The sequence below is a fragment of the Phyllostomus hastatus genome, unplaced genomic scaffold, assembly GCF_019186645.2.
Source record: "Phyllostomus hastatus isolate PE091 unplaced genomic scaffold, TTU_PhHast_1.1 phas_scaffold_1066, whole genome shotgun sequence".
Classification (NCBI taxonomy): domain Eukaryota; kingdom Metazoa; phylum Chordata; class Mammalia; order Chiroptera; family Phyllostomidae; genus Phyllostomus; species Phyllostomus hastatus.
Genome location: NW_025334004.1, coordinates 32059804 through 32081059, shown reverse-complemented (window position 1 = coordinate 32081059; position 21256 = coordinate 32059804). Strand labels below are relative to the sequence as shown.

The 21256-nt window shown below is 64.3% G+C and overlaps 2 protein-coding genes across 3 annotated transcripts in view; one reads left to right on the top strand and one right to left on the bottom strand.

Moving 5' to 3' along the window:
• The window catches only part of DOCK1 (dedicator of cytokinesis 1), a 345843-nt gene that overhangs the window by 161941 nt on the left and 162646 nt on the right, over positions 1–21256 (bottom strand). The window lies entirely within an intron of this gene.
• The window catches only part of INSYN2A (inhibitory synaptic factor 2A), a 47155-nt gene that overhangs the window by 5464 nt on the left and 20435 nt on the right, over positions 1–21256 (top strand). Inside the window, exon 2 of the mRNA XM_045853769.1 lies at positions 12513–13689. Within this exon, the coding sequence (XP_045709725.1) occupies positions 12518–13689 (1172 nt within the window). The 5' untranslated portion in view covers positions 12513–12517. The remainder of the gene's footprint in view (positions 1–12512; positions 13690–21256) is intronic.

Genomic DNA, 21256 nt, shown 5'->3' with positions numbered 1-21256 from the left:
GAAGGCAGGCTCCTGTGTGTGAAAGGGGTGGCTGCCTCCCGACGTGGGTGTTCCCCACGTCCAGCCCCTCGGTTTAGGAGGGAAAAGGTGCATCAAAGATGCAGGTGTTTCTGCTACCGAACTCAGCCTTAGAGTTTCCTTTGGGGAACTCCCATAGGGAGAGGCTGAACTTGTAAGGAAAGAGTGTGTTGGAGTTCACTGAGCTGGCATCAGTGTCAAAGGCAGACGCGGGAAGAAACGAGAAACTCGGTCTGCCTCGGAGATGAATGAGATGCCCCCAGTGCGGACAGCCGCCCTGAGAGCAGCGCACGCTAGGGTTCGGCCGAGATCGGGGGCGCCCCCCCGGGGTCAGCCCCGGGACCGGCAGAGGCCTGCCTCCGCCCAACACCGCGACTCCGGCCCCGTCGGTCGATGGGCCGGGCCCGTCCATTCGTCACTTTGCTTTCATCGATACCCGAGTGTTACACAGGGCTTGCTTTTTCCTCCTTTCTCCTTTCTTCCTTGCTGAGACCACGTGGCACAAAAGTTTCCTGTTCGTTGTGCAGTCCAGGCTCCAATAGCTCGGGGGGGGGGGGGCGTGGCTGGGAAGCACCCCCAGGAAAAGTCTGTATCACACGCAAGTGCAGAGTTTCACGTCCAAGCGATGCTGGGAAAGGCACGTTTCTCGTTTTCGCACGGCAGTCTCCACTGGGCTTCCCGGGGCGCCCAGCGAGCGCGGCGAGGATGGCGCTCCGCTCAGCGGTGTGCTGCGCTGTGCGTTCCCGGCAGTGGGCGGCTCGCAGGCCGCCCCGGAGGTGGTCCCCACCCTCGCTTCACCCGCCCGGTGCTCGCTCCGTACACTGGGCGCCCTGGGCAACACTGACCCTGCTCGGAGGGTCTCGCTCCTTCCTCGACTGCACCTCCCGGGTGTGCTGGTGCGGCAGGGACCCCCCCCCACCCGGGCTGGGCTGAAAGAGGGGACCTAGCATCTGGGCGGGCCCCTGGCTCTCTGACCCCATCTCAGGCTCTCACTGGACCCGGGGGCGGTGGGGGCAGCTCGTGGGGGCCCCGTCCCCCGGCGGGCGTGGGCGTGGCTGTGGTGGAGAACGGGCGGCGATCCAGGGCTCGGGCTCCCAGGTCACTCCTCGCGGCGGTTCCAATCCTCCACTGAGGCATCGGTCCGAGCTCCAGGTCTGCGGCGTCGGCCGGTGAGAACGACCACTGGCGAGCCCGGCAGTGACGTAAAGGCCAAGACGACGACGTGCTCCCCGGCCGTTCGCGGCGGAAAGCTTCCGGACGGCCCTCGAGCGTGTTTCTCTCCAGGAGCGTGTCCAGCGGCGTCCACGGTATACATGTCACGGTCCCAGCCGTGATGACATACACTTGTCATCGTCACTGCATCGCCAGCAGCAGCAGCAGCAGCAGCAGCACCAGGACCGCATCGCCTGAGGGCTGCGTGGGCACCGCCTGCGGCGCCCGCATCCCACGTCGGCGGTGGGGGAGCAGTGCCCAGGGGGCACTGGCCGGGGCTGCCCTCCCGGCGCCGCCGGTCACCACGGGCACCGACTTGCCGGGCAGAGCCTCAGTTTCCCCACCTTTACGATGGTGGGAGCGTGCCCTTCCCAAGGTGTGCGGAGGACGCAGCGTGAGAACGCACGCACGGTGGGGAATGGTGCCGGGCTTGTGGGGTGCTGGCTCGGAGCGTCACCTGCCCCGTCCCAGCGGGCAGACGTGCCCAGGACAGGGGTGGGGGGCCGGGACGGCAGACCGGGCAGCCGCTCTCTCAGGCCCAGGGCTGCAGCATCACAGGGGGCCGCAGAGCCAGGAATCGCCGCGCCGGGGACGGACCGTGGAAGCTGAGGGTGCTAAACCCAAAGTCCGGCCGTGAGGACGGACCCCTCGGCAGCGCACACAGCCCCACACGTGAGCTCTGTGAGTGCATCGCTCTCCAGAGGGACGGGCACTAACGAGCGAGCTCACAGCCCGGACCCGTGGTTCTGGAGAGCTGCCTCCCGCCGCAGGGTTCCTGGGGAGGGACAGAAGTCTAGGCATTTTGCAACCTCCACCGGAAACACCGAAGAACAAAGGTGTGTGGTGTGTCCTCTCTGTCCTGCCACGGACCAGCCGGGGGCAGTCGGCTTGGAATTTGTCACTCGACAATCAGCCGGCAGTGCCCAGGAGCTGCAGTTTAAACCTGACCATGACTTCTGACTCATGACCCGCCCCGCCCCCCAAAAGTGAACCTGCCTTCACCGCCGACACACAGGTGAGAGCCAGACCCGGCGAGGCCACGGGCAGGGCGCCCCGCCACAGCCACCACGCTCCTTTCTTTGCTGGTCTCCCCAGACCTGGCCGGGGCCCAGGTTCATTTCGGGAAAAGAGGGAAGGGGCCGGCCCCCCTCACTCCCCTGGAAGGGGCGCCACTCACTCACCCCGTTGTTTGGCGAACACTTAAGGGCCCCTCTTCTCGCCACACGCTGCTCTAAGGGTTGGGGACAGGGTGGGAAGCTGCAGAGGGCTGGGGGTGGGGAAGAGCAATGAAGCGGACCGGGTGGGCTGTGGCCCGTCGGCACGGGTGGGCTCCTAGAACAGCCCTGCCGCCCTGCGCCGTTCCCCAGAAACCGGCTGGCCGGCACCGGGCTGGGGACCCGGGGGCTTTTTCTAGAGAGCAGGGCCCAGCGAGGGCAAGTGCACGTTATCTTCCGCCCCACCCCCGGCGTCACGGCTCCCTCTGGGTCCGAGTCTCCCCTGAGTCTAAACTGCTTTCCTACAAAACAAAGACCCAAACACCGGACTCGTCCGAGGTGCCACTTCCTCAGCACCTGTGCTCTCCACCACGGCTTCCGGAAGGCCCACGTGCAAAGGGGTCACCTGAGGTTTCACAAAGGCGTGCGCTTGCTCGCCTTGGAAAATGCATCTGCAGGGTTGCGGCACAGATGCAGGGCCGCCCCATCGTTGGCCGAGCTCAGCCACTACAGCGGCGCTAGCGTCTCTTCCTGAGCCGGCCCAGCCTCCTCCTGCGGAGGTCCCCCTTCCCCTCCCCACAGTCCTGCCCAAGGACGAGGCTGGCCCTCCCAAGGAGCTGCTGGGCGGGTGAGAAGGCGAGGGCAGAGCCCGGAAACAGAAACATACAGTCTGGTTGTTCCTGAGACACAACCCGAGCGCTTCACGGAGCGGCCACCTGCATGCTGGCCCCGCTCGGGGGCCTGTCCAGGCCTGCACCGCGCTGTTTTGCCCCCGGAGGGACTGTCCAGTTCCATTCTGGATGGGAGGGGCGGGGGGAAAGCTGGCGGGGTGGCCCCTCCATCAGCAGGACGGACAGGCGTCCCTGCCCTGTCTCAGCGGGTGGGGTGGGACTGACCTGGACCGCCTGCCCCGAGCTGCAGCCCTGCCTCTCCTGTGTCTGTCTGTCTGGTTCTCACCCCCTGCTGGCTCTCTCTAGCTCCTCATTTCCCCTTTCCTTCCTCTCCGTACTCCTCCTCACAGACGCAGAGTAGTGTAGAATTATATTTCTAATCACTGATTCTATTTACTGAATATAACTCCACATTCTGTGTTCTCAACAGAAGTTACTTGTTTCGTTCAAAACCTTTGTGCCAACGCACACGCCGCCCCCCAGTCGCCTGACTCAGGGGCGCGCTCGGGCCCCTCGACGGACTCCCCCGAAGGTCCGTGGTGCCCCCTGACCCCGGCTGCCGTTTCATCCCAAGTCCCACGACAAGGCTGGGACTGGCCAGGATTCCACACTCCGAGATGCCCGTGGTGTTCCGAGCTACTGAGATTTGCGAATTAAATTCTTCGTGTACTTTGCCCCAACTGCATGCCTCCCCCAAGAGGAAAGCTGGATAATGCAGCAGAGCTCCGGGCGCTCGCTCCCCCGCAGGTCACGTGGGACCTGCAACAAATACGTGGTCACGGCGCAATGCATTCACGACGAAATGTAAACCGTGCGTCCCTTCTTTCCTATCTGCTCACTTTCGTGAGTGTGGGGGCCATCTCTTGTCCTCCATCAGCACTCAAAAATAAAGAAAGTCACACTGCACGGCAGCCAAGCTCAAGATCGGTGCCCCACGGCCAGGAGAGCAATCTCTGGACGTGGCTGTACTCAGACGAACGGAGCGCGTCCTCAGCCCACCCAGGGGTCAGCCGCAGCCACGTCCCACCGGGGGAGCTCCAGGCTCTGTGAGAGAATCCGCGGAAGCCGGTGATATCGGCCACCCCTCCCCAGCCTTCTGGAAAGGTCGTGCGCGAGGCCCCAGCTGGGAGGACACTGTGGTGTTCATCGGCGTACTCTTCCACGGAGGGAACAGGAGGTGCCGGGAGGGGCCTACCCTCCAGGCACTCGCATCTGTGTCAGAACTGACACATGAGAGGAGAGGGACCCGGGCTTCAGGCCTATGCGGTGTGTCCCCGGGTGAGGGCCGCCCTGCCCGCCCTGGACACCCGGCGTGTTCTTCTTCCTTCAACATGTGACAGTCCGAGCGCCGTGGGAGGGTGGGATCCGCACACGAATGTCTTTCCCGTGCCTCGTTTTCCTGGGTGTCCAGCCCCCGGTGCAGTGCCTGGGTCACCCGGATACGCAGGTGCTGGTCTCGGGGCCGTGACGGCAGCCAGGAGGAGGAGAGGGGCCGGGGGAGGCAGGACTGGGCCTGGATCCGCACAGACAAGCCATCTACAGCCGAGGGGGGCGGGGGCACAGTCCCGGAGTGTGGCCCGCTGGAAGGGGAGGCGCGAAGCTGGCAGTGACCGTGGTGCATGCTCCAGACAGGGTGGGAGCCGTGTGACTTCAGCGGACAGAGGGGCTCGGAGTGCCGTGGGGGAGCCAGAGAGGGGGCGGGGTGGCAAACAGCCCAGCGGACCTTCCGTAGAAACACCTGCCCGGGGGAGGGCTACCAAACCGGGGCTCTCTCGGGTGTTGGCAGAGAGGACAGACCCGGCACTGGATGCCGGCCCAGCAGGACCTGCGGGCGGGGGTGGGGAGCCCGGGACCGGGGCGCGAGAACACCGAGGCCATGGTAGGAATGGAAAGGAAGAAACCCATGGACCAGGGAAGCAACAGGAAGACAGACCAAACTCCTGGGACTTGGTGGGGACTTGGGTGGGGGGGTGAAATGGGGACCGAGGCTGGTAAGGCACTGCCGCACCTGCCCAGTGTCCTGGGAGCAATGGGGGTGAGCGACGGGGGTGAGGAGGTGTCCCCCGGCCTGGGGCACAGCCCCTCCCTGCCCTGTGAGCCAGTTAGGTCCTGCTGTGAGCCAGTTCGGTCCTGCGTGTCACACTGGGCGCCTCTGCCGCACGCTCAGCCCCTGTGCGCACGGCAGCTACATCTCTGGGTGGGCCAGGGACCCCCAGGGCCTCAGGCCACTGCTCTGCGCCAGACCGCCTCCCAGGAAGGGTCGCTGGGTCCTCCGGGCCACCAGACACGCTGCTGGGCTTCCCACATGCGAGGACGGGGCTTAGGGGAGGGGGAGACTTCCTGTCTTTCTCTGCTGTAGTTACTGCCGTCACGCACTGCGTGGAAAAGACGGCGGGTCACAGCAGCTGTTGGTGAAGGGAAGAATGGGAGAACCGTTGGAACTGGCCTGGCGGGAGGGAAAACAGCAGCAGGTCTGAGAAGTAGCCTTTATTTATTCAAGGAATGAAACACGGCAGCTATTTGGGCGTCATGGTTTGAAGGGTGTGACGTACGGGTACCTCTGATTTCCTTCCCTCCCCCCACCCTTCACAAGGGCGTTGTGGGCCCCGAGTGCACCAGCAACCGGGAACCACCAGCTGCCCCCGAGAACATCCCGCCAGTTCCCACCACGTCCCAGGGGCACGCTCGCTCCGCCCAGCTGCAGTCCCGTCCGGACCCGCGGCAGCCCTCTCGGGGGGCGAACTCCCTCCACGGTTCCCCGTCGGGCGCGGTGAGAGGAAAGAAGAGGCTCACCCACCCCGCCTGGCGGGTCTTCACTCACGCCCCTCATCCCACGCAGGTTAAACCGTCCCCGCACCCTTCTCAGCCCGAGAACCAGACCCGAGTCTGGAGACAGCCAGCCAAGACAGCCCGTCCGCACGGACCGCGGCCAGCACGGCGGCGGGGGGGCTGCACACACGAACTCTGCCTTTGGCCTCCTGTTGGGGCCGTGCGCCGGGGGTCTCGGGGGAGGGCTTGCTCCGTGCCTGGCTGTCCACTCACAACTAGGAAGCTGGCGTGAGAGATGCTCATTTCCCCCTTCTTTCCTGGCTCGCTGCCCCCACAGTGACCCCCAGACCTTGTAAAGCCCACCCCGTGGCTAGGCCGAGCGGGCGGGGGGCGGGGAGTGCCACCACGGAAAGTTCAAGGGGCCTGTTGTGACGGCAATAGATGGGCACGCCCGTGGCCTTGCCTGAAGGATAGGTCGTGCCTTGGAAGCTAAGTGATTTCCACTGTAGCAAACGGGTCCCTCCCAGCAGGAGTCCCGCCCTGGGGGTCCCGCTTGGTGGGGGTCCTGAGATTCAGCTGGGAGAAGCTGCAGGGGAAAGAGTCTCTTTTGATGTACTCATTTTTTGGAAACATCAATGTTCTAATTTTAGCTTCAGCTATACCATGAGTCAAAACATACCATTTAGTAAAAAACACATGTGGATTTGTCGTAGTTCATTAAAAAGGCGAAACGCGCCCAAAGCCCACTGCAGTAGGTACGTGTGCGCACGGGAGCGAGCCTCCCGTGAAGGCAAGGAAAGGGAGGCCGCCCCTCCCGCGGTCCACCCCCTGCCAGCGCCGCGGGCCCCGGACCGCCAGGGGACTGTGGCCGAGTGACCCGGAACCGCCCAGGAGACGGAGTACGTGGGGCACTGGCCACAGTCATCTGACGCACCTGTGAGCTGTGCGCTGCACCACAGCCATGCCTGACGCCTTCTGCAGCTGCCGTGCCCCCGGGGGACGGGGCAGGGGCAGGGGCAGGGAAACAACCGATCTCGGCTGTGACTTTGGTGGGTTGCCGGAACCAGTCTTCCCGGACGCTCGCTGTCGGCCAGGCCGACGCTGCAAACGAAACTGTTCCCGCCGAGGCAACGTCCCATTTGCAGGCGGCGCGTTTTTCCCGTTGATTTTCTCCAACATCAGAAAAATTTTGCTAATTCATTTCTGCTAATTTAGATTCCACTCGCACGGAAGGCGAGCAAGGGTTAACGCCCGTAGAAGCTGAGACGCACAGATCCCAGTGCACAGGGGAACGCGCACAGAGCGGGGAAGGCCGGTCCTTTCCGGACCCGGCCAGCCCTCAAGGCCACGGCCCGAGAAGCGCCGGCGCAGGGGACCGGTGCGCGGCTTCCTCGGCTCCTGCTCGGGAGACGCGGGTCGGCGGGCAGCCAGCCAGGAGGCAACAGCGATTCACGTCCTGGGGCTGGAGGGACTGACTATGGGTTTTCTGCTGGTTAACGTGGGCGTCCCGGAGTCACGGGTGCGAGTGAACCTGGGCCCGACCCAGGACGGTCTTCCTGCCGCCTCAAAACCCGCCCTGCCACGCCGGGTGCCCTCTGCCGGCCGCACGGGGGCGGTCTCCCCGTAGGGCCACCCCTACCCCTCACGGACCAGGAGAACAGACGGGGCCCTGGCGGACCCCCTTGGAGCAGCGGCAGTGCTCCCCCGAAAGACTCGGCCTCCGAGGGTGCGGCACCCCCTCGGCCACCCGTTTCAGGCCCCTCATCAGCGACCTCGGAAGAAGAGGACAAACGTCTGGGAAAACGTCACTGCGGTGTATTAGAGAGAATTAAACAGGATAACGAATCTAACTAAGACACCGTCCAAAACCTGCGAGCAGTTAGCCGTGCCCTCAGGGGAGCGGGGCCTGCGTCTGGGAGGGGCCCTCTGCGCCCGGGGAGCAGGCCTCGCAGTGAACCCTTCGACCCCAGGAAGGGGACCGCCCCCCGGGGAGCTCCCGCCTCGCCTCCCCTCCCCCGCCCTCCGGCTCCATCTGGGAAGCTGCGTGGCAAAGACCAGCATGTTCATTCCACTCCCCCCAGCCCGCCCCCGCCCTACCACTCAGGCATTCCCTCGGCATATGGAAGAAAATGCTGACCCAGTTACTCTTGAGTTGCAGCCAGCATCTTCGACTCCAAGGTGTCTCCACGGCAGGAAGGCCGCCGGAAACACCGGCCCCACTAGAGGGGTCCCTGTGCAGACTCATCCGACTGCTGGCCCAGCTTGTCTCCACGCAGGGACGGGACTCGGGGCGGCCCCCACTGCCGGGCGCCTGCAGCCTGCGCAGGGGACCCCAGCCCAGGGCCGTGCTGGCCCCTCTCTCTGTCTGTGCCGGAACGCGGACAACGGAGCCGACCCACCAAGTCCCCTCGCCAGCTGCAGACGCCCCCTGCGTTTCCTTCAGACCACCCACGCAGGCGGCAGGCCACGCCCATTCGGTTTCCAGTGAAGACAGACAGACGTCTTGTCCCAACGGTGGATAATTCTCCCGCTGAACGCTCGCTGGCTCGCCCAGCCCGTGCACGCCCACCTGTACACGTGTGCACACGAGCACATGCACACACGAGCACATGCACACACACACACACTGCCAGTACTTTGAAGTTCACTTCTTTCTAATGCATTCCAATATAGTTCAAGGCTTCCTTAAAATAGTAAGTGGTGACCTTGGGGAGACCACTTCTACCCACGCCCAGTGGTTTCGGGGTTTTCTTACTCTGAGGCCGTGTCCACACCCCCCGGAGGCCTGCCCCTGGCGCTCGGCCTCGGGTGCGGGCAGACTCTGCCCGTGGTTTTGTGACTGGCGAACAGTGTAACCCCACTGCGAGTCCCCCCACCCCGGGAGCCGGAGGGGAGGTCGCCCTTCCTTCCGGAGCGCACCGCCTGAGCCGGCGTGGACCCCGTCCATGCCGGCGTGCCGTGGTGGACCGCTCTCTCTCACTTAGCGCTGTTTCCGCCAGGGACTTCTCTGTGACACTGAGTCCTCTCCACGGTTCTCGCTCAGCGGCCACGCCGGCGGGTGTACAGGTCACGAGCCGCCGGCCCACCGTCGGGCGTTCGGCTGCTTCTCCATTTCCCTCTTTCTCGGCTCGAATAAACACGGTTATTACGTAAGCTATCAATTCAAAGCGGCAGGCAGAGAGGACTCTCCATCACTGGTCTGAAAGTGCAGGGTTTATACATTTACAACTCGCACTTGATTGTGCCATTTAATGCGAGGGAAGCGAAGACATTTGCATTCCGAGCAGCTCCGCGCAGCACCGCCCCCCCCACCCCCGCCCCGGCGCTCCCCGGGGCAGAGAGGCACGGCCCCGGCGAGCCGCTGACAGCTCGGGGCCGCACGGTCCGGGGGCTCTAACACTCGCCTTCTGCGCGAGAAATAAGCTTCACGAACTCCTGCTGCTTTAGAGCCACGAGGTTGACTTCTGGAACCAGAGCCCCAGAGCCCACGCTTCGGTGGGGCGGCCCCACCAAGGCAAGCCGTGGCTGGCGGAGGACGCCACGCTGGCTTCCCGCGCTCCTGTCCCGGCGTGTGGCTGAGACCCCCCCCGCCCCGGAGGGTCTCCCTCTGCACGGCCCGCGCCCCACCCAGCGCAGTGGGGCAAGGGGCTGGGGAACTGGCCAGCTGTTGGATGCTTCTGGAAGGTCATCGTGGCTCGTGGCAGGTCACGCGTTTCCCGGGACGGGGACGGTGGTTTCACGCGTGGGGTTCAAAGGGACACGGGGTGCAGGTGAAGAAACACGGCTTGCACCACAGCCTCTCCATCGGCGGCTTGAGGGGAAGAATAGGACGTCCCCGGGAGGCGGCTGTGAGGGTCAAGGAGAAGGGAGTGGGGAGGAGGGTGCTGGCTTCGGGTCGGGACACGGAGCACGTGGCCTGAACGGTGGCCTCACCTGGGCCCGGCGTACACTCATCTGCAGGGACGCACGCACGCACGTGCCGGAAGGTTCCATGTGTGTCATGCACTCTCGGCTACAGAGTGTCCCGTTTTCTTTCACGACAAAGTCAATTTCTTATTGGGGAGGAGGTGTCTGCCTTAACATGAAAGGGATTCTTAATGTCCAGGAAAATCCAATTGCGAAGGTTTAGAAAAATGTCGTCCAGCCATCAAAAGGAACTCGACCTTATCTGAAGTCTTAATAAGCAGACTGCAAAAACTCCTTGGCATCATCCCTACCCGAGCGGGTAGGACAAACGCAGTCACTATCACTTAAAAAAAAGACTCAGCCACCACCAACTGAACTTTTAGGAATTCCTCTTTATCACCACCATTTTTACTTACAAGGAAATGATTTTTATATAATTAGCAACTCCCTGTAAAACACAGAAGAGCTTAGAATTTTTTTTTTTATTCTTCTTTCGCCACTGGCAATTAATTTTTCTGATTTGTGCTATTAGTTTGATGGTTGAGTCCCACACTCAGAATATCTTTCAAACCAGCACACTGATGTAAGAAAATTACTTCGGCGCAGTTCCTGGCAAAGCGCGATGATGAATAGCGTCGTAGAACAAACTTATTCAGACACACATTTCTCAACAGTGGCAGGGAAAAGGCTGAAGAATTACCAGTAAATTGCTTTTTGTAAAAATGTGCTCCCTTCCCAATTTCCCCTCGTGCGAGGGTCCTCGGCAGGGAGGCGGCACGTGAGTGCTGGCGCACCTGGGCAGCAGGGGCGGCAACGGATGCGCGGCAGAGAGCGAGCGAGGGCCGGGGTTCCATTTTCTCGTTACACACCCCGTCTCCCCCACTCCCCCTGACCCCGGGTCTTCCGTGGGCAGCTCTGTGACCCGTGGGGATGTGTCTTGGGAAGACACGTGTCATCTGTCCTCAGCAGGCGTGCTCTGTCCCACCCGAGACTCGTGACCCAGTCCTCCCCGGACAGGGCCAGGGTATCGTCCGTGCCTTTCCTTCGCGTTTCTCTCGACGGCTGCTCGGTATTTTTGAGTTCCAAACTGCAAAAGGTCTCAAGTACCCTCAGCGTCCAGTGACGCATCGAAGACCAAAGAAGCCTGTCCGTGGCCAGCTTGTCCACTGGCTTCTGCCGGCGTCCCCCACATTGTGACTGTTTCGGAGTCACTGCTTTGTCAGCGGACACGCAGTGGCCTCGGGGCGAGGAAGGGCCCGCTGCTGGCTCAGCCCAGAGCGGGGGCTTTTCCAGACAGGGGTTCAGAACAGGCCCCTTCAGGGCCCCTCCGCCCCCTGGGAGGCGGGGACCTGCCATCGGGTCCTGGTCCTTCCCTTTGCTTTTCCCCAGGCCTTACCATTCGGGGTGCGCACTGGCCACCCAAGGGGGGAGGTCTAATGTGGAGGTTCTCAGTGGCAGGTGGCTGTGCCCCCAGGGCCACGTGGCAGCATCTGGAGGCACTCCAAGCTGCCACACCGGGCATGGGGGGCTCCTTGGACTCAGTAAGGAGAAGCCAGAACGCTGGCACCCGCCCCCCACTGCCCAGGAGAGCCCCCGCCACGGAGGAACACCCAGCCTGAAGCACCAGGCGTGCCCGGGTGGAGATGCCCCGGTTTAACCCGAGCCAGAGTCTGCACAGACGACTGTGGAGGGCCCCGGGGGGGGGGGCGCCCACCCCCCACAGCGATGCTGTGCTTGGGCTTTCCTGCACCTCTGTTCGGGGGCGCTGGCCAAGTCGTGCCACTTGGGGCGCCGCGCTGGGGATGAGGTCAATGCAACGGCACCCCGGCCTGCAAGGGGACCGCTCAACAGCGCACTCTGGGACCTGGGCCCTGGGCCCTGGGCCTCCCCTCCCTTCCCGTGGCCGCACCGCCATGCCTGTTGGCCAGCGGTCCCGTCTCAGAAGGAACTAAGCGCACGTCCTACCTCTCTGTTTGGTGGGCACCTGGACGGGACTCAGGGAGCTGCCCTCGTGCTGCAGGGAAGCCCGCGTCCCTGTTACGGCCGGCGCCGGCCTGCGGCACGCACGCCGGCCCCAGCGAGGTGGCCCTCGTGGCTTCCCCGTGCAGCGGCGTGGCCCGCCGTCCCATGGCGTCCCGAGTGGCTCGCCCAACCGGGCCCACCTCAGTGCCCCGACGCGGGGCGCTCTGCGCTTCGCTGACCGGGAGGTGGAACTCTTTAAGAGAAAACCGCAATTCCCTCGCATTCCAATCACAGATTAATCACGTCACCCTCAAAAAACAGTGAAGACCCAAAGCAAATCAATCGCTCCCGGAGAACCGTCTGCCCGGGAAGCGCAGGCGCCTGTGTGAGGCGATCCTTCGCAGGCCGGGGCGGCGGCCTCGCCGGGCTTCCTGGTGAGTGGAGCAACCCGGCTTGTCTGGCGGGCAAACGCACCTGGCGGTCAAAGCAAACCGAGCGCGTCCCACGTGGACGGGACGCGGGCTCTCACGTCGGAGCAGCGTCTCCAGCTGTGCCCGCCAGCAACACGCCGCCCGAGCTCCCGCGCGGAGAGAGCGCCTCACCCGTGTGCAGATAGTTAGGAAGCGGGCAGCCGTCGCTTGGGCTCCCGTGTGCCGGGGCTGCCGGGGGTGGGTGTGCGTGTGTGTGTGTGCGTGTGCATGTGCGTGTGTGCGCCTGCCTGCCACCCTGACGCCTCTGCTGCTGATGTGTCCCCATGCAGGAACCATGGTCAGTAAGGACGCCGGCAAATGCGTGCTCACGGCGTCCGAGAGCGACGTGGAACCCGCCGCCTGCCTGGCCCTGGAGATGAAGTACGCCCTGGACCCCAACCGGCAGATCAAAAAGCGGAACAAGGCCCTGCAGGTCCGGTTCAAGGACATCTGCGAGGCGCAGAGCGAGCAGCGGGACCACGCGCAGCTGCCCGCGGGGCCCGGCGCCGCCGAGCGGCGGGAGGCCAGGCCCCCGTCCCACCGGGCCGCCTACCGCAAGTACATGACGGTGCCCGCGCGCAGGTCCATCCCCAACGTCACCAAGAGCACAGGCGTGCAGACCTCGCCGGACCTCAAAAAGTGTTACCAGACTTTCCCTCTGGACCGCAAAAAGGGGGCCGGCAGGAGCGTGCCCGCCGCGGAGGCCTTTAAGAGTCAGAACAACGGGTTTGTCGTGGATGCGAGGGACAAGAGCGAGGAAGGGCCTGGGGAGGTGGGGGAACGGCCGTGGGCTGGGGGCCGGGTGCAGACAACCACGGCGCTGGTGTTCCACTCCCACGAGCACATGGACGCGCTGGAGCGGCGGCCCGCCGGGGTCAACTGTGCGCAGCCGTGCAGGAACCCCGGCGAGCGCAGCTGCCCGGATGCACCGCTCCAACACGCCCCCCGGCCGCCCCCCCGAGAGCCCGACTACCAGCCGCACGGGGCAGCGAAACAGGACAGGGCCACGCCGGACACGGAGGAACCCGCTCCTGCGGCCCACGGCCGGGTGTTTAAAACGGAGGTGGCCACCGTTTACGCCCCTGCCCCCGGCACCAGGGCCCGAGAGCCCGCCTTGTCGAACTCTGCCACCGGGAGCGCGTGGTCCCTGGGCCCAGCAGCCGTCGAGGAGCAGGGCGGGGCCGCCCACCCCAACGGGCTCCAGGCGCCCCCAACGCAGTGCCTGTCCCCCACACGTAGTGACCAGCCCCTGCAGACTATGGCCCCCGCAGGGCCGGAGCACCAGCCTTGTCCAACAGCGGTCGCTGTGGGTGAAGAATGCCAACAAATTGTGCCTCGAACGGAAGTGGTGGACCTCAAAGCACAGCTGCAGGTGATGGAGAACTTGATCAGTTCCAGCCAGGAGACCATCAAGGTGCTCTTGGGGGTCATCCAGGAGCTGGAGAAAGGAGAGGCCCACCGGGAAGGGTATGTATGCTCGTTTCTTACGACTCTCTGCGGACGCCTCTCCCCGGGCCCTCTGCAGCGCCCCAGCCCAGACCATCGGGAGCCCAGAGCCAGCCGCTCCGGGCTGCAGCCTGAGCGCAGAGCCGGCCGGGGCTGGGGGGGGAGGGGGTGTCTCGGGTTCCTTTCTGAGGGTGACTTCATCGTGTGGGCCTGCAAGATGGCCTGCTGGCTAGTACGCCTCTGCCTGGCCCAGAACTCAAACCACACCTGTATTTTGCATGAATCGTTGGCTCTTCTATGTTCGTGTCCGAGGAGTAACGGTTTAAGGCAGGGGTGTTCAACCCAAGGCCCGCAGGCTGCACATGGCCCAGGGTGGCTGTGAAGGTGGCCCAACACGAAACCGTAAATTTACTTAAAAACGCTGAGATTCTTATGCAATCTCATGCCACAATGTATTTAACGCGTGGCCCAAGACAATTCTCCTTCTTCCATGTGGCCCAGAAACGCCGAAAGGTTGGACAGCCCTGGCTAAGACGCGGCTTAAGTGTCACGGCTTTGCCGGCGCAGAACAACCAGCCCCCAGGAGCAGCTGCGTCCTCCCAGGGGTCACAGCGCAGGGAGAGAGGAGGGGCTCAGAGGGCGCTCTGAGGGGCGACGCCGGCTCACCCAGAGCACAGGACCGCGGCAGCGCCGGCTCGCGGGCTGCACAGGCGCCGCGCCGCGGACGGTGCGCGTTCCTCTCCTCGCCGGGAACCGCAGGAGCCACGCCTGTCCTCAGAGGGCCCGTCTGTGCGCGGCTCGGAGGGTGGGCCCCCCCCCCCCACGAGCCGCCCTGCGGGTCCATTGGGCTTTAGAGGGAGAGATACCAAGTTCACGACAGAAGGCTGAACTCTGTTGCCCACACTTTGAACTTGACGAGGTGCAGCGGCAGATTTGAGAGCTAGCGACTTAGGGCCAGGACGCCGTGGCCTTCAGCCCCTTGGCTGGGCAGGCCGGTGTGGGCCAGGCAGTGCACTGCCCCGTCACAAACAGCCCGCCCCGCTCGGGGCCCAAGCCTCCGGAGCAGTGCCCTAGGCCCGCCGGCCTCTGTCCGCACGGCCTGGCCTTCCCTCCCCTGTCGCCTGGCGAACCTGCCGGATCCCCGCGGCCCACGGTCTGGACGGGGCATCGGGGGCAGTGCCCTGTTGCCTCCTGTGGTCAGCACCCTCCCCCGTGGGCCCGAGCCCAGGTGAAGTGAGCTGGTGGCCGGCCAGGAAATGCATGGTGGGGGCGCCAGACCCCCCAGGCCCAGTGCACCCTGGAGGGCTGCTGGTTGGAGGATGCACAGCGTGTGCACGCTGAACTGGGGAGGGGGCAGCCTCCGCACCCACAGGAGGGGAGACCAAGCCCTGGCCCTCCAGACAGGGCGCCAGGTGCAGACCCTGCCCCCTGGCTTCTGGCTTCTGCGGCTCAGTGCCGGGGCCCAGCCCCGAAAGGAGGTGATTCTCAATAACCCCCTTCCCGGTTACACAGTGCTTTGTGGTCGCTAGTCCTGAGCGAAACGAGTTTCTAGCCGGCACCCTCCTCCAGGAGAGTAACAGCGACCCGACGTTCAGGAACGTTTCCCGCATCTCCATTTCCATCCATCCCCACCACTCAGACGTGCGGAGGCGCACAGGCCGGAGCTCATCCTCACGGGGGTGCACGGGGTCTTGTCGGTCAGCTCGCCGCGTTCCCGCGGAAACAGAGTCGAAACGGGGGCCTGGCCGCTGGTCTGGACGTTGCTGGCGGTGACTCACACGGGACAGCAAGATGGAGGGGCAGCAGCGTGACCGGTGGGGACACAAAATCCACCCCGGGGTCACGGCCACAGGCACATGCTGACATACTTGTGTGCATGCATGTGTGTGGGGGCACGTGCCCAGAGAGAACCCTGCAGAGGCCGGACACGCACGAGCCCCCGTGGGAGGAGGGCCGTGTGCATGCACGGGCTGCTCTCTCACACAGACGGTGAGCCCGGAGATTTCTTTCTGCCAGGCTCCGCCGAGGCCGTGCGGCCCGCGGGGTGGCTCCGAAGTTAGTAAGTCGTGTCTGGGTGGGAGTCCTGGCTCTGAGGACTGGGCAAGGGCAGCACCTGCATGTGGCCCCGTTTATTTACAAGAACATCGGCGGTGGTCCTGCATCCCGCAGCCGGAGGGGGCGGGTGATGCGGGGTGGCCTTCTCGCGTGTTGAACCTGGCCCCAGGTGCCCCCGAGTGGACCGATGCCAGCTGTGCGTGTGGCCACTGAAACTCAAACTCAAATGCACTGAGTGGAGAACTCCCTTCCGCTGTCGCCCTGGCCACGTTCTGGGCACCCTGATGCCACGGGCTACACGCCACGTCCATCAGCACGGCAGGACCAGCACCCTGTAACCCCCAAACTGGGCGGCGTGCCCGGCCCCCCAGCACCTGAGGACTGGGGGCCACAGGTCAAGGCAAAGGACAACTCGACCTTCAAGTCAACCCCAAGTGCAGGTGTGGCCCACACACCAGGACAGGCTCGCGGCAGAAAGACAGGTCTGCATCCTGGCGCTCCCCTGCGGCCGCTTCTGAGACCTCCCCTCCCGCCTCCCTCCCGGAGCCCTCTGGGCTCAGACACAGCAAAGCGGCTCCGGGGCCACCTTGGAGGTATCGCCTCTCGCTCAGTGCCCAGGGTCATCCATCTGGCCAAAATGCCCACTCGCACCTCTCTGCTCCAGGTCAGCAGACCGGGGACGAATCGGGCTCAGAGGCAAGCTGCTTCTCCGCCCCGGCCGCGGCGTCGGGGTCCCGCAGAGGCACAGGGCAGGGACACGGGTGGGCTGGCTGACACATCTCTGAGAGCTGGCTCAGGGGTGGGGGAGGGACGTGGGCTGATTCCCTGGGTGTGAATCCTTCCACCGTGTCCAGTTTCAACCAGCCCGCGAAGTCCTGCCCGTGTAACATTCTGCGTCTCTGAGCTCGGCAGCCGAGGGCAAGCTCCAGGGCCATCATCACATGAGGAGGAGGGACCCCAGGAGCGGTTTGGGGCCCGCGCTCTGAGCTGGGAAGCAGGTGCTTGCCCAGCATCGCCGGGGGGGAAAGCAGGACCCTGCTCTGCTTCACGGCGGTTGTTACGCAGCCATTATGTAATGAGAAGAACTTCACGGCCAAGTCAAAGCATCAGCGGAGTGTTCCTTGGAACATATTCTAGAGTTTACGATAACAGCAAGACTGCTCGGAAGCCAGGTAAAACCAATCTCCCCGCAGCCCCCCACCCCCACTTAGCATGGAGGCGCCAGCTTTGTACAGAATCTCAGCTCATCAGGAGCAGCCCAGGGGAGCGGGCACCTGGCGTGCACCGCGGAGCCCGTGGCTTTGAATCGAGTGACAAATGCCACCCCGAACCCACCCTGCACAGCGGGCTGGAGCCAGGCCCGGCGGGGCCGCTGTCGGGAGGCGGTGCGCTCTTTGAACTTGGCTGGTGGCCGTGGGCCAATTTGTGTGTCTGGAAGCACAGTGAGTGCACCGCCTTCCACGCCCGGGTCTGTCCACACAGCCTCCCGACTGGGTCCCTGCAGGCTGCATCGCCGGGCGTGCGAGACGGGCTCTCAGCACAGTCCCACTCTGCACAGGGGTTTCTGGGTCGCCCACCACGGCCGCTCTTGGGAGCTTCCGAGTCATTATGCAGAAGAGACTCTTTCAGGAACCTTACTTCCTTGCACAGAGATCCTCAAGGCCTCAGCCGGGAACGCGCTGATCTTAGGGCAGTCGCTGAACCTCAGAGCGCTTCAGTTTCACCTCCCGTCACGTCACACAGGAGGGCGGAGGCGCGGAGGGGACGCCGACACAGCGCCCGGCAGTCACAGGTGCGCGGGGAGCGCGGAGGGGAGGACAGGCCCCGGCGTGAGCACGCCAGGGGGACGCGTTCCGTAAGGAGGTGCATGCGGACAGGTCTTCAAAATCGTGCCTTTCGGTCCCTCGGAAGATGTCTGGGCAACCCACTACAATTGCCGGTTTGAGCGGTGCGGGCAGCGTTCGGTCACTCCGTGGGCCCGGATGCCGAGAACTCTCCCGCGTGGTGCACAGCTCTCGGAATTACCCTGGCCTCTCCCCAGGAAGCTCAGGGTCGCACAGGCCACCAAAGCCAGCCGCTGACGTCACTGTGGAAGGGTGATGTATTACCAGGCAACTGGGGCACCGGGATTCAAACCTCAGCCGGTTCTCCTAACGGCCGGAGTCCCCTGGGGCAGCAGTGTGTCGCTGGGCAGGGGGCCCGGACACCCACGGGCTGCAGGCCCGTGTGCTCACGGTGACACGGCCGCTGTGATGGGGCGAGACGCCTCAGGGGACAGATGGCTACGCTCCTCCAGGACTCGGAGCCCCGGGCATCTGGTGCGGTGATGGGCTCGCCGGCTGGTGACCCCCCCGCCCCCCTGCTACTCCCAGGAGACCTGCCGCCCGTCTGAGGGGCGCGGTCCGAGCTCGCAGGCACGCAGGAAGGGTCTGCCGCCGCCCGGAGGGGAGAAGGTCCGGTCACCGCTCAGGGGCCTCCCCGCACCCGCCAGGTGTCACCTGCAGGCCCAGGTGTGCGGGGAGGGGGGAAGAACAAAACGTCGCACAAATACCTCAGCACAGACCTGTGTGCCGTGACCGCCCTCCCTGGAGACCGGGGCTGGGCAGACAGAGGGTGCAGGCTGGCTGCACCTTAGGGCCTTCAAGTGACACGTCACTCGGGCTCGGGCCCATCAGGGATGAGAGATGTCCCCGAGTTTTCCCTGCGTATCCGTGCCCACACGGGATCAATGCTGCGTCACGACTACCCGGGAAGCCAGGGGATGATCTAACTTGTGGAAGGCCCAGCAGAAAGACCTGCCGTGGAGAATCGTGCCCCAGCGAAGGGCCTGAAGACGGATCACCGAGGCCTGGGCACGGGAGTCTGACCGTGAACGCCCCAGGCCCCCTCCAAGAGCCGCCCACGGGGACAGCTGTTCGGTTGGGCATCTTGTCCAAGGACCACTGGGTCGCGCTTGTCGAAACCCAGCCACCTAATTGAGATCAAAGGCCTCCACCTGGTGAGCGGGTACGGCCAGATCTCGAAGAGCAGAGGCCGGGGGGGGGGGCGGGGGCGAGTCCTTCCCACCCTCTGCAGTTCCGCAGACAGTCCTGCGGCCCGTCTCTGGAAGGCTGCCTTCCCCGGCGCCTGGCACGCCGCACCGCAGCAGAGCGGCCCTGGTGAGCAGCCAGGACAGGACAGCTCGGTCTCGGGTCAGAGGCAGAAGGGTCGCTGTCCTGGCACTCGCAGCCCATCCCTGCCTGCTGTTCCCTATTCGAACGGGAGGAAGGGGTCAGCACCCGCCTGCACACTCGGGCCCGGCGTCTCTCTGCACATTTGCCGTGGCCCATGACAGCTGACAGCACTCCGGCCGGCCGGTCGGCCGGCCGCGCTCTGCCTCCCGAGCCCGTGGCTCCCTCGGGTCCCAGGAACGAGACCACGGAGGGGAGCCGAGGGGAAGGCCCCGGACTCAGCTCAGAGTCGGCAGCCCCGTCCCGCCCCTCTCCCCCCTGACCGGGCCTGGGGAGGGTTATGACCCTCTCTGATGTCCTCCCCCCCGGCCCCGCTTCTTCCTCCGTACGAGAGCCTAGGACACCTGCCCCCCTACCCCCAGACAGTCAAGGCAACACAGCAGACAGGCTCCTGGTCCAGGACTGGGCGTGCGTGCGTGCAGAACAAGGCACCACACCCCAGGCTCCCCGTGACGACGAAGCCCCCTGCCCAGCGCTACCCGCAGGGAGGGCCAGCGAGCTGAACCCCTCCAGAGGGAGTCTCAGGCCCCAGTGCACAGGCTGCGGTACTTCCGAGGGTCGGCGGCAGGGGTCGAGGGCTCCAGGACGCAGAGGTCCAGCTTTGAACCCGTCTTCAGGGACACACCCAGGGCGCACAGAGCTGCTGGCGTGGAGGCGGGACGCGTGGGGTTACACGGGGGCTCCTCCTCGAGGGCCCAGCCTCTCTGGGCTGCGTGTTCCCCGGTTGAGGAGGGGGGTCCGGGTGGCGGGGGCCCGCGGGGCTTCTCTCTGCTCTGAAGACGAGTCTTCAGAGGCGGCTGAGGACGGCGCCTGAGAACGCTCGCCAAGGTCACGGACAGACGGAGAGGCGGCCTCGCAGCCGGTGATCCCTGATAAATGTGCCGGGTGACGCCGCTGCCGCCGCCGCCACCACCACCTCTGCCTTCTCCTCGAGAGACCTCGCCGGTTCCTCTCCCTGCCCCTGGCCATGTGTGCCGGGGTTGACCTCTGTCCTTTCTTTTTCGCTTCCGGCTGTGACAAAACACTTGCTCTCTCAAGTCCCAGCACCGTCGTCCCATGTGACGGTGTTGACAGGGAGGCCCGCGTCCTGCTCTGGGTAGCACGTTCTTCCTTTAACGGCCAGGGCCGCGGGGAGCCTTCTCCGGGGCCGGGATTTGTTTAACTCTGGAAACGGTAGTTTTCAGATCTTGAAAACTAATAGCCTTTTTAATATGAAAAATGATGCAAATGTATTTCTAAGAATATAAAACACATTCCAGCCTCTTGCTTTGGGCTTCCTGTAGGTATCACACACACTTGAGGATGTAATTTCAATAATCTCCTTGTGCAGAGGGCCGAGACAGATTTCAAACACCTCCCCAGCCTTTTAAGTTGGTGGGTAAATAAAAACCTCACCACCAGGCCACTGGGCGATGCAGACACCCACCTGCAGACAGAACGAGCAATTCAAGGCCTGACGTCAATGTCCATGGCGTTCGTGGGCTTGTGGGTCAGAATTCGTGTTTTCCAAAAGGAAGGGATGAGACGCAAGTTCCAGTTTTGAAATCGCGTGCAATTTCTGCGAAGCTGCTCGAAGATGGTGTGTGCTGGGGCTCCCACCAGATCTGTGAGGGGGGGCCCAGTGAGGTGCGCCTCAGGGCAGAGCGCCCACAAAGCTCCCCTGGGTCTGAGCACCCCGATATTCCAGCCTCCCTGCACTGTCCTCACCAATCCTCGCAGAAGCACTGCACGGTAGGAACTCTCTGTGTCAGGAACCTGCGGGGTACACTCGGTAACGTTCCCCGAGGACACAAGGCTGGGGAGCAGTGGTAAAGATGGGGTGCTCCTCCGGACCGGTCAGGCCCACCGCCCACTGCCCCTCATCGCGAAGACGGGACGCCTGCTGTGTCTGTGCAGGACTGAAGAGCAGGCACTTCTGTCGTCACCGCAAACCTGAGCTCTTCCTCCCTCCTGGGGGAAGCGGCGGTGAGACTCCTGCGCCCCAGGCCCCGTGAGGGCCACGCAAACTTGTGTCCTGCGGAGAGCAAACGGCCGGGGCTGGAGACAGCGGGGACCGTGGCTTGGGGGGCCCCCAGAAGTACTGCCTGCCTCCAAGGATTCATCACCAGTGAGCGGGTCCCTCGGCGAGGGGCTTTCGGAAGAATCAAGGCCCTCAACCTTGCAGCTCAGCGACCTGAATGCCAAGGACAAAACCTGAACACGTACAGCCTTCCCAGGGACGCCCCCACAGGGCCCTCCGTGCCGCCTGCCACGAGAGAGGCCCCCCTCGTGCCGCCACGGGCCCACCCGGCTCAGCCTCCCCG